This window comes from Aptenodytes patagonicus, chromosome 13, assembly GCF_965638725.1.
Source record: "Aptenodytes patagonicus chromosome 13, bAptPat1.pri.cur, whole genome shotgun sequence".
Taxonomy (NCBI): domain Eukaryota; kingdom Metazoa; phylum Chordata; class Aves; order Sphenisciformes; family Spheniscidae; genus Aptenodytes; species Aptenodytes patagonicus.
In genome coordinates this window covers 7,997,642-8,010,395 of record NC_134961.1, presented here as the reverse complement: position 1 = coordinate 8,010,395, position 12,754 = coordinate 7,997,642, and the positions used below count along the sequence as shown (strand labels likewise).

Genomic DNA, 12,754 nt, shown 5'->3' with positions numbered 1-12,754 from the left:
GCCTCTGTGCTATTTTGTGCGCTGCTGTAGCCTTTCATGCTAAGAGGGTTTATACCCATACTGCACAGGAGGCATCTGCACGGGAGTTGCCTTACCCCAGGGAGAGAGTGAGAAGTTCTGTGGTTGCTCTGACTTACAGCTACTTCATGGGTTTCTCTGGGAACCACAGAAAACCACCAACACCCTCAGTACTCCCAAAATCCCACTGGCACCCCCCATCCAAGAACTGTCCTCACCAGAATTGGGCCTTAGGGTCTTACAGTGTTCAGGAACAAAAGACGGGAGAAAGGCCCTCCTTCTCAGCCATAGGCAGGTTCCCAGTGGCTCAGCACTAGACAAGGAGGAAGGCTGAAGAGAAAGTGGGAACATTCTCCCTATTTCTCCTCAGTTCATCTCTCACTTTCTCGCCCCTCTTAGGAACTACCACCCAGGTTTGGGATGTTGACTTGCCTGTTCCTTCTGCTGCAGGTTCCTATTGAACTGGAAGGTATTGTTGGTGTGAACAGGACAGCACCCCAGGAAATTCCAGGCTTCTTCAATCTGCTTTCTCAGCAATGTGGGAAGCAACGCTCCCCTTCTCCTTTCCTTCTAGTTTTACCTTCTGCCTAGAAGAGAAGCCAAGACGTCTGATGGTTATAAGGAAGAGCGTGTGGATGATGCTGACCCCATGCAGTTCCTGGCTCCTCCTGAGAAGGAGAAAACTGAGGCCATGAACAAGGCCTATGACATCAAGACATCCTGCTGGGTAAAGGATGAGAAAGTGGGTTTCCTCGCTGGGGAGATCCAATCTGAAAAGGATGACAGTCATGGTGAAGATGGTAATCAACCAGCTAAGCTCTACTTTATGGGTTCAACAGGACAGCAGTAGCCTACTGCCCCCAGGGGAAGTGCAACCATGTCTGAGTCCAGACCTATTTTGCTCTGCGGGTCAGCCGATTTGTGGGAGTCCTTTCTTGAGGCCACCAGCCAGAGGCAGTGGCAGCTAGAACAAGACCTGAAGTGGAAGCACGTCCAAGAGAGTGTCTTCCCATGTGGTTCATGGAGACCTATCTGGGATAAGACCACCTTCTTCCCGTTCCCCAACACTGCAGACCATCATGGTGAAGAATGTCCAGCAGACGGATGGAACGGTGGATGATGAACCCACCCAAGTTCAACCAGATCGATGACATGGCAAACATGACCTTCCTGAACGAGGCCAGCGTCCTGGACAACCTATGTCAGCACTACACCCACGTGAGGATCTATGATTTGAAAGGGCAGAGGGGAATAGCAAAGCAGCATGGGGTAATGGCAGGACAGGAACGGGTCCTGACTCAGGGGGCCAGCCTGTGCTGCTGTAAATTGGCGGGGTGTGTGTGTGACTTAAATCTTCCAGTGTCAGCTCGTGTCCAAGCCCCTTTTCCCTGCCTGTCTGTCACTTGTTAAAAGCAAATGGCAAAGCACCAGGACATGCGAGTTCTCTGCTTCGCTCTGCCCTGTCTTGAAATGAATTCCCTGCATTTCTTTTTTCCCATTCATAAAACAGAGGGTGATATTGATCTGTGGCTGCAATGAATCTACCTTCACAGAGAGCTCTGGGGGCTTGCAGGTGGTCTGGAAACTGAAATAAATAGCAGTGGGAGGAATAATCACAGTGTCTGCAGAGAGCATGGAGATTCCTGAGAGAGCAGTGCTGTAGAGCAGCCTCAGGGATCCTTGGCCAGGTGGGATTTCCCAGCACTTTATTTCCTGCCACCTGCAAAAACAAAACATAGTAAAAAGTGTTTTATCTGGGTAAAATATTGTGAAGAGCAAGTTGTCCAAATAATAAGAGAGACATAAGCATCAATAGTCAGGGAGGGAGACCTGGTTTTTTTTCTCATGATAGCAAAGAAGTATGTTGTTTGGTAGCAAATAGAAAGAAGCGCTCCATGCTAATGGCTGCTTCAGCATGCAGAGGCATCGCAGCTTCTAAGGCTGAGAGCAGTGGTTTCTCTTCTCTTCTCTTCTCTTCTCTTCTCTTCTCTTCTCTTCTCTTCTCTTCTCTTCTCTTCTCTTCTCTTCTCTTCTCTTCTCTTCTCTTCTCTTCTCTTCTCTTCTCTTCTCTTCTCTTCTCTTCTCTTCTCTTCTCTTCCCTTCCCTTCCCTTCCCTTCCCTTCCCTTCCCTTCCCTTCCCTTCCCTTCCCTTCCCTTCCCTTCCCTTCCCTTCCCTTCCCTTCCCTTCCCTTCCCTTCCCTTCCCTTCCCTTCCCTTCCCTTCCCTTCCCTTCCCTTCCCTTCCCTTCCCTTCCCTTCCCTTCCCTTCCCTTCCCTTCCCTTCCCTTCCCTTCCCTTCCCTTCCCTTCCCTTCCCTTCCCTTCCCTTCCCTCCTCTTTCCTCTTTCCTCTTTCCTCTTTCCTCTTTCCTCTTTCCTCTTTCCCCTTCCTCTTCTTTTTCTCTCTCTTTTCTTTGCTCTCTTTTTTCCTCTCTTTCCTTTCTCTTTCCTCTCCCCTCTGACTCTACTATGGGGGTCAGTAAAACAATTCAGAATTTAAAGACATAAATAGCAGCTACATTTGGCCTTGCAGCAAAAATCCTGTTATTCTAGCCTTGTGGGATTCCTTCGATGGCTTCCTATTTCACCTCCCAGCTTCCTCACCACCAGAGCTCTGGATTGTCATGTCCCAGCTTGTACCTCTGCGCCTGTTTCCTCCTCCACAACTTCTCCCCCCGAGGCTGTACCTACCCTACACGCATTCCTAGCCTGTCTTATGCTGCCCTCTATCCTTGGAATAACCTTCCTCTTCCTACAAGCAAACAACCTCACTCCTCTTTCCTAGCTTTCTGCCTGCAGATCCCAGCGTTGCTCTGCCATTCCCCTGTGGGTCTCTCAATCCCGGCACATCCCGAAACTCTTTTCTGGAAGACTGACGTACTAAGCACTGAAAACTGCATTACACTTTGCATTTGGTGTTGCTTCTTGGAACTGGGGAGATTAGCCAGACTCCTGGCCTGCCCCAAATCCACAAGGCTGGACCTCTGCGGAGAGCCTTCGGTAGGGCTGAACCTGAAAAGGAATTACTGCTCGCAGCAGTAACTCGGCTTTCTGTGGGAGCTGACTGACAAGAAAATGTATTTAACGGGTTGCTTTGGATGGTGAGGAGTAGTTGTGCTCAAAGCCCAAGTCTTCAGCGTTGAGCATCCCGCTGATGCTGCCTTTTATCTTCTTTTGGTGGGAATCCCTGGAAGATCAAATCACCCAGGCGCATCCTGTTCTGGAGACCCTTGGTAATGCTAAAACTACAAGGAAGAACAATTCCTCCCATTTTGTAAGTACCAGCCCTTCTTTGGATTTCACTGGTAGGTCACTAGTAGGTCATACAAAGATGATCCCTCAGAAGAAATAAAAACAAAACCAAAATGCTTCCTCAAGCACTACAGTTAGTTTATATTTACTAACATTTCACATGAAGCATTATTGGTTCCCATTTTCTTGAACTAAGTTCGTCAGTTGATTTTGTTTTGACTTCATATTTTTATATGTCAAAAGAAAAAAATAGTTTGGATCAACCCCAAATCAATGCCCTTTCAACTGTTTACTTCTGCAAAGATTCAAAATGCTTTCATTTTTTGCAGATTATTTTTAATTTTGAAATTGTCAGTGAAAATGTAAAACACCGGGGTTTTCAACTGAAGTCTCATTCCTCTGTTTCTGTGTGCTACATACTTCTGCCATATGCTGCAGAGAAAGGAGGATTTCTTTGAGCTCTAATACAGAATCCAAGAAGAAAGAGGTTTTTTATAGATCTGATCTTTGAAAAGATTAAATTTCCTCTCACTGACTTGCAAATTTGCCCCTACAGGCAACGCTGTCTGTCCCTGATGAATGCTCAGAACCTCTCAGCTACTTTCTGTTTTCCTACAGATATTGCAATCTTGATTAACAGACTCATCTTTTATTTTCTCATCTAGGGCAAATTTATTTGAATTCACCTCGGTAGCACAGGCAAGCTGGCTGGGGCTAACACTGAGGGCTGTAAGCAAGCACATAATTCTTTATATTAATTTTGCTTTGGATTTTTTTCTTGTGTTGAATGGACCCTGTTCCGATTACATCAGACACGTGCAAATCTGAAACGAATTCTATTAACTTGAGGGATCTGCACTGCTGTAAGTGAACCCAAAATCTGCCCCTACTTCCACAGTGAAGTTACGTGCCGTAGATGATGACAAATTTATTTCTTCTTTCTTTAGTTGCCTATGAGACTCTGTGAACGCATAAAAGGCACAATGCCTCCCCCAAAAGCTGTACACTTTTAATTCTACAATTATATTGCAACCATTACTCACATGCATCAGTACAACGCTATAATTGTCTTGCAACCAAGACCCTAAAAATAGCTATCCAGGGAAGGTGCATTGTTCTTTGTTTGCACGTGTGCATCCGAGACTAAATTGAGAACCACAAATCCCAGCTCTCAAGGTAAAAAGACCACACCATGTTTCCTGCCTGAAGCCCTTTAGCACGCAGAAAAAGGAGAGAGGAAACATATGGACCAGTTATTCTTTAATGTGGGATTGTCTGCATCCCTCCTACTTTCAACTCATCCCAGATTTGCATCACACCCAGAGACCATATGTTGGATTTGCCTCTCTGGACAGTGGGCCAAGGCAAGTTTCAGGTTGTTTACTGGCAGGCTGCAGCTTCTTCCAGCCTGGCCTGGAGAGCAAGTGCATGGACAGACCTTCACTGTGCAAGCAGCAGCACTGGCTCAAGGTCCTTCTGCACCCTCAGTGGAGCTCTGCTGGCAGAAGGGATTGTATGAGCGCTCCCTGAAGTCACCCGGACTAACTAAAATTGACAATAAAGGTGGTTTGAGTCAACCCAAATTTGTCTGAAGAACTCACATGATGCCGTTCACCAGCAGAGCTATATGGACAGAAGACTTCAGCTGAGGGGCAGGGATGAAAAACACCCAGCCAGGACTGCCAGCGAGGTCTGGTGATTTGGTGCAGCTGAATGAATTGATACAGTGAGGTCTAGAGGAGGATGTTTTCTGGGGAGACCAGAAGCCAAACTAAGCTTGTTAGTGCCTGACAGAAGGCATGGAGAGAGTGATTACAGGGTACAAAACATCTTTTCCAGAGCTCTTCTCAGAAAGAAAGGGCAGTGTAAGGACACGTTTCACAGGTCAATCTTACAAACCGTGCACTGGCAATTCAGAGGACGCTTAGAAGTAGGATGAGTTAGTCTGGAGATCTGTTCCTGAATCCAGCAATGATGTAACTGGACAAGCGATGGCATCTTTTGCCTCCATTTCACTAGCTGCCAAAATAGCGGTACTAAAACTTGTGCCAGTGGGAATGTTGTGAAGCTTAAAAGCTCTGAGAGCATCACTGAAGGATACTATGGTTCTTGCTGCACTCACAGGACTTCCAAAGGACATTGGTGAAATGCTGGTTTCACTGGTATCAAAAGCACAATTCTCACTGACATCCACAGGGCCGTGATTTTTCAACCTCTGGCTGCTGCCTACACCTGGATGTGTTTCCCTCCGTGTTCCAGGTCTGGAGAAGTCACATGTCATTTCCCAGGAAGCAGCTAAGAGATATTATGATAGTTTCCATCAGATTCTCTCCAAGAAGAAACTTGAACTTATTGGTATGGCACTCTGTGTGTGTTATTCTCTCCTTTTAATGCACACACCCCTGCTCGATCCTCTGTTTCTAGAATAAGAAACCTACTCACCAGAACTGTACTTGGCTAGAGATTGAACTAGGTTCTCTGCAGTGGGGGTTTGTTACTAATTATCCAGGAAGAAGAGGATTGCAAGTGACTTTTCCTTAGGCAGCCCAGAGTGAGAAAAGAAAGCTGTCTTCCCTTGTCTTGATCAATGCGTGGTGAGGTCCCGCTTGACCTGGCAGGGCTGCCGCTAAGGTAAAAATGATCATTTTCAAACTGAAGGGTTGAGCTGCTTCATGTCAACTGCTTACGTCTCCTCAGGACAGGAAAGACAGCCAGGACAAGTGTTTCAATACTGTTGAAAAGGTTTGGGTGTTCAATCCCACTTACTTTGACGTGGCTGCTATGTCAAAATCTCCTAGGTAGCCTAAGCAACTCATCCCACAGAAGGCTTTCTTCTTAAGTAATACACTCAGAATGTGCTCAGGAATTGAAACCTAGAAGAACCCTCAGCCTCCAGTCAAAAAGCTCATGTTATGCCTTGATTGTACTGATGGCAATTGGTGTAATCACCTCTTGGTCTGTCTCTTGCTGCAGAAGCTGCTTCTTGTGCCCAATCCTAATCATTACCACTGGGTGCATCGAGGTGGGATCACAGCAGACAACACGGATGATGGGGAAGAGCCACTTCTCACTAATGTAAGTCCGGAGAAACGTCAGTGAAATTGAAAATGCAGCAAACAGGATGCTGCCCCCCCCCCCCCCCCCCCGGCCTAAGTTTCCCCTAGGAATAAAATTCAGCTTCTTCAACCCGAGGATAAATAAGCTACTGGAAGAGCAGCTAGGGATAGCCTAAAGATTTGTTCAATTGTCTGTGAGCTGAAGCCTGAATGTGAAAGATGTGCGCCAGAGCAAATGAGCTTGACGTAGGAGTTTCTGGTTAACATTCAATGGCCTGGGGTTTGCAGGACTTCAAATGAGCTGGTTATGAGGTTTGTTTGAAGCCTGAAAACTGACAGATCTGAAAGCTGTGGCAGAGACCATGGGTTAAAACCTGCTCATCTCGCATACATATGTAATATCAAGGAGCCGCTTTTGTAAGAGGAAGACTTGACCCTTTGTCTGGTTTTGACACATATTTTCCTTTTTAATATCATTTTGAAGAGTCTCTGTTACTGAAAAGAGCTTATTGGGAATGTCTGCTGCCTCCTGAGACTATTATTATAAGCAGGACTTGAGCTACAGAGAGATCAAACAGTCTCCAGCTGCTGAACTTACAGTGCCCCTTCTAGCAGCTGTTGGTATTTTACAGCTTCCAGGATTTGTACATTGCAAACAAGCCTTTTGTACAAAGCAGATACGATTTTCATAGCCACTAAGACAGGCAGTCCCAAATCATGGCTCACGAGTAACACACTGCAAGATTCTCTGGCATGCTCAGAGTCGTGCGCTCTCCCTTCTCTGGGCATGCTGTGAGAGCAAAGCACAATGTTCCCAGCAGAGCTACACTTCCTCCGTATCTGTGCTAGCTGAGATGTGGGATAATTGCTGTAAGGGGATGCTGCTGCTCATCCTGCTGATTTTAAAAAGCATGGTGAAGAGCGGAATGAGCTGATACCCCAGCTGATACGTTGCATTTTGCTCACGGTATCAGCCACTTAGAACAACTGCTGTCAAAGCGCACGGTTCTTGGCTAGCATAAACCAGTATACGAAAGAAAAGCATAGGGCTGGTTTACAGCAACATGAAGCTGCTCTGTCCCATGCTAGTCTGAAGGGACCTGGCTGGTCAAATTTCAATGGGCTGGAAAATTATTTTAGATGTTTAGCACTATGGGCTGGCTTCCAGCTTATGGTGCAGATTAAGAATTCCCTTGTGTGGGTCTGCGTCCCTTCTACCAGGTGGCCTTTGATGTCCTGGGCTCCGGTCCAGAAGAGAGGATCTGCGTTTACAAGCTGACTAGGGGTATCATGCACTTGGGCACTATGAAGTTCAAGCAGAAGCCAAGAGAGGAGCAGGCAGAGGTGGAGAACACGGAGGTAGGTTGAGATCTTGCGCTCCGTGATAGCAAACCAGGACAAAGCCAGCATGCTAAGAGCTCAGCCAGTTCGTTAAGACTGAAAAAGCTGCTAAAACCAGACTCATGTTTCCAGGGAATATAAAATGACCTTAAACAGCGCACTGATTTTTTTTTTTTTAAATGAACAGATGTGCTATTGAGAGTCAGAGCTGGCATTCACAGCTGCCATAGGGCAGCAGGCCTAGCCAGATGGCTGAGCTGTCAGCTAAGGACTTGATCCTTCTTTGTTGAACAGCCCTGCTTTGCAGGTGTTTTTGGAGCCATGGTGGAGCAAACAGGCACATACCTCCCAGCGCGTACGGGAGCCCAGATACCTTGTTTGAGGTGTGTGTTATTGCTTCTGCTCCAGCCAGTAAGCTCTGCTGAATGGTGTGTGTGTGAAAGGACAGAGCTGAGACCTGCTTCCCTTCTGTCCTTCCCAGTGAGTTCCCAGCAGGGCTGGAGAGCTTGCCTGCTCCTGAAAGCAGAGCCTGTAACCATTTTTCTGAGTATGCAGCAAGGGGATGGGGACAATGAACGATTTTCTTCCTGTTACTCAGATTAACATGTTAATCTTCCCTCCAGTAGTGGCTGACAAAGTTACTCAGCTCGTGGGTCTGAGGTCCGGAGAGCTCCAGAGGGGGCATCACCAGGCCCAGGGTGAAAGCAGGGAACAAGCTGGAGCAGAAAGGTGCCCTCTTAGCACTATAGTGCCAGAAGTAGGGATTTGGCCAGCACGCGCGTGTCCCCCAAGGCCACTGACGGCCACTGAAGGCTGCCATTACAACAACCGTCCGGGCAAATCACCCAACTTCCTCAAGCCCAAGGGAGGCAAAGGCAAAGGGGCAGAAGCTCACTCTGAGCACCGCGGTGCATTACATTGGCAGAGCGAGCGCAGACCAGTGCTCTTTCTGCCGTGCCCCTGTCTCTAACCCTGAGTAAGCTGGAGCATGCACTTAGTGAGGTCAGACATGAGGCCAAGACGTAGAGGCCAAGCCCTCTGCATGAATAGATCACATCGAACTTCCATAGGTTTTAACGTACGGCAACACCGGGAAAAGTACTTTGCTGGTGCAAATTAACGTGTCTCTGTTGCCTTAAAGAAGTACTGCAGCCAGAGATTGGCTCTGCCACACAGAAATGTGCATCTCAGAAACCCTTTCCAGTAACAATTAATTGAAAACACTGATTGTGCAAATGGCTGACCAGTGACGCAGCAGTCGAGCATTTTAACGCACAAAGAACAGCAAGGCTGTTTCACGACTCTTCAACATGTTGCCACTGGCCTTGATTAAAAATATAATCCTTATAGATATTCTGAAAAGGAACAAAAGCCCAAAAACTCAAGCCAAGGCTTGTTTCTAGTAACACAAAACTGTAGGAAAGCTACCCAAAAGGCACATCAGCCAAAGGATTAAATTCATTTTTGCTTCTGTTGCGTACGTGTTGCTGGAAGAGCCAGAGTCCTGCAGTTCGCTGCAGCTTGTCTAGCCTTTCCTGGTGTATGTGACTTGCCTCTCTGCTGTGTTGTCAGGCAGCCACGCTAATGCTTAGCAGCGGGAACAGTATTTAAGCATATTATCGAACTCCACCAGTTATTCATATACTCCACTGCACAGACATACTGACAGAATATGATCAGAGCATGAATCACAGGCCCTTTGCTCTATCGTTTTTACACTCAGCAACTATTTCCTTTCTTTGCTACCAAGCAGGTTTTTGGAAGTGACATTTGACTGTGCCAAAATATGTTCTGACTGTGCTTGGTTATACCAGTCTATAAGCCACATTGTCCCCTCTGTCAGCCTATCAAAGTAGGAGCCTAAAAGGTAAAAATATAATCTCTACACAACACCCTTTCCTTTGGCAGTCCTGCAGGACCATTTATTCAGGGCAAATGGGCTTTCCATGGTAAGGGCCCCCCATGAGTCCCGAGACTCTAGGGAGTGCATTAATGCTATTCCCATGCCAGCATTAACTCGCTTCCTTTCCCTGTACCCACAGAGGATTTCTCCCTCTCTCTACGCAGGTTAACAATCAGAAATCTGCTTTCTCATGCACTCCTACTGGGCTTTTCTCTCGCCGTACCTGAACTGGTCATGCCTTTTCTCCCCTGCTCCTTTCCAAGTGGGACACAGCATCACAGGGTGGCTACAGAAGAACGAAGATCCCCTGAATGAAGCAGTGGTGGGCTTGCTCCAGAAATCCAGCATGCCCCCGCTCTGGGTCCTCTTTAAAGAGGAGGAGGCTGCAGGTAGAGTGAACATTGTGCGGTACAATCAATACTGTCAGCTCGATGCGTCGGCAAGCAAATGTCATCGGTTCTGGTGCCCAGTGCTTCCCCATCATTCTTTTGTGGGAAGGATTAAGCCTGTCATTGTAACACTCTTCATCCAGGTAACAGCCTGTGTCTGCCCCTGCATACTTCTCTTCTGTGCTGAAAGACAATCTAGCTCTGCCCTTGAAAATTCTGCCCCTCCAGCACTAAGAGAGGCAGACGGTACGCACTGTGTTCACGTTGCTCAGTGAAGGCACTACCAAGCACTGCTGCAGAAACGTGCGTGCACAGATAGAAGCGTGAGTGCGGTCCCGGCTTAATGACAGGCTACATAATCCCCTCCTGGCAGTGGCCTTCTGCTGCCCAGATAAATGCCAGGTTTCTATCAACCAGAAAAACTTGCTGCCTACTAGCATTGTCATCGGCCCAGCCCAGGACTCTGCCGTTGAAAGGTAAATGGGAAACAGTTTAGGAAACAGCTTTTCAGATTTCGAGGTATCAAATGGGGTCGGATCTTATTTCTACTTCTGCATGTGCAACTCCATCTCAGCCTATGCTAAACTGGTAAAGGAGCGCCAGCATAAGAGAGAGGAGACTGACTTAGAGTGCAAAAAATCGTGTATGCCAACATATTGTGAATGCAGCTTCTCTTCTCATCCAAGGACTATGTTCACTTCTGGTTTGAGGATTTCTTTAGAGTAGTAAACAATGAAAGAACAACCTCTAAACCAAAGCAGAACGCAGGTAAAATAATGTATATTTTTATTTGGTTAGTAGTTTATCCAGACAGCACTGAACTGCTAACTTAAGTCAGTTAAGACAGATTTATGTTGGAGGCTGCAGTATACTGCTTCAGTGTGACCGCTTTTCAAGAGCATCTCTCACATACTCTGTGCAATAATATTGATTTTAGCTGGTGGCAGCAAGAGGCAGGAAAGAGGGTCCTCTTTTGTGACTGCCTCCAACTTCTACAGGGTAAGCAATCACACATGCCCTTGTATTTAAACTGCCGTCAATGCCTTTGTACTCCAGCAGCAGCTCAGTCTCCCTAGTTTATCTTCAACCCTGCCCAAGGCTGGCTAATGCCGTTACCCCGATTTTACCAATGCAGAACTAAAAGAGAGAAGGGTGGCGTTCAGTTACAGAAACTTTGGCATCTGGTGTCATTGGTGTAATTTAAAATGCCCTTGGGTAACTGGGCCATCCTCGAGGCGCAAAAAGATACAACACAGGGCTTAGAAGAGACCTGTGCTCTGCTGGAGCAGAGGCTGGCGATACAGGAATGCATCTAAAATGTCACTATGTTTAGGCAACTGAAACCTCTCGAAGAGACTTGCAGGGTCACACAGGAAGGATATGGCAGAGCAGAGAATTACGTCCCAGTCTCTTGAGACGCAGGGCAGCACCCGGAGGATGTGGTGTATCTTTCCGAGGCTGGTGTCACAGTACTTACATTTGCTGTCACGAGTGCTAGAAACAGGGCAAGAAAGGTCTGAAGCAGCCTGTTAGTATTTTGGCTTGAAAGTCACAAATGAAGAGGAGAAATACATTATGGAAAAAGTCCTGTGTTACTATTCCTATGGTATCCAAAGCTGAATGCTAGCTGATACGGTTATGGACGAGTTCAATCAAGTCTTTTCAGACATCCTTGTTAGCTTTTATTATGCACCATGCTGCCATTTCACCCACTCTTGATCGCTGACAGCCACGCGGGAGTTTTCACATAAGCCTAAATGAGGTTACTGTGTGCTGCCTGTCCTCTGTAGCATGCTTCTGTCTCCAGGGGCTGGTCCGGCCAGCAAATAAAAGCCAATCGCTGTTATCAGTTCATGGAGCTATTCCTCTAGGCTTGCTGGTGGAGAGCAGGACTTTCACGGTTAACTCTTCCTATGACGGTAATCCCCGAAGGAACAGTTATATTACACTGTAAGCCAGAATCACGCAACAACATTTACCTGAAATTGTTTCAGCTTCACACCATGCCCAAGGTTGCTTCCGTGCATGTAAGCTTGTTCCCCTGGGCCACGTAGGACCAGGCTCACTTCCCACCTTGTTGTGTGGGGTTTTTTTGTTTGTTTTTTTTTTTTCCAGCTGTGAAATGCAAATGACTTTATAATACAGAAGGTTTTCTCTCTCCAGCCTTGGTAACTCCCGTTAGTTTTTTCACTCCATTCCTCTTTGTCTCGTTCCAGGAGCAGCTGAACTAGCTGATGACTGCTTTGCACAGCACATCCCCTCATTTCATCCACTGCATTGTTCCAAATGAATTCAAACAGTCTAGTAGACGTCTGCAGCACTGCAGAACAATCCTCAGGCAAAGCCACACAGTGCCTTCAGCACAAGCTGTGGCTGGCTGAACAGCAGACCTTTATTCAGGAATGAAAGAAGTTGGGTCATCACTTCACAGACTACCTTGTACCCCTTCGAGGGAATGTTAGTCTAAGAGACGCTTCCAAGCGCCAGGGCTAGAGACGGGATGTCTAATAAACCTCTCATTTCATGAGAGAAGCATAAAGAATTAGGAAATACACGACCTGGAACTAGACAAATCGGCACCATTATTTATTAGGCTGCATTGCCTCCTGCAACCCTTTTTTTGCAGGATCAACCACGGAAACAGTGAATTGCAGAGGGGAAGAGCAACGTAAGTTTTCACCTATGATATATAATAAAGTGGAAGGGCAAGTAATGGAAAGCAGCGAACAGCAAACAAATCTGCTATGAATAGGCGGTTACTCATGTTCTTTGAATTCCAACGCTATTACTGAATGCAC

The 12,754-nt window shown here is 46.8% G+C and overlaps 1 protein-coding gene across 1 annotated transcript in view; it reads left to right on the top strand.

Moving 5' to 3' along the window:
* Positions 1-3,169: 3,169 nt before the first annotated feature.
* MYH16 (myosin heavy chain 16) overlaps positions 3,170-12,754 on the top strand; it is a 32,010-nt gene continuing 22,425 nt past the window's right edge. Inside the window, 10 exon segments of the mRNA XM_076351278.1 lie at positions 3,170-3,289; positions 3,933-3,996; positions 5,527-5,627; positions 6,244-6,342; positions 7,545-7,686; positions 8,291-8,343; positions 8,345-8,393; positions 9,831-9,956; positions 10,330-10,432; positions 12,550-12,624. Of these exon segments, the coding sequence (XP_076207393.1) occupies positions 3,170-3,289; positions 3,933-3,996; positions 5,527-5,627; positions 6,244-6,342; positions 7,545-7,686; positions 8,291-8,343; positions 8,345-8,393; positions 9,831-9,956; positions 10,330-10,432; positions 12,550-12,624 (932 nt within the window).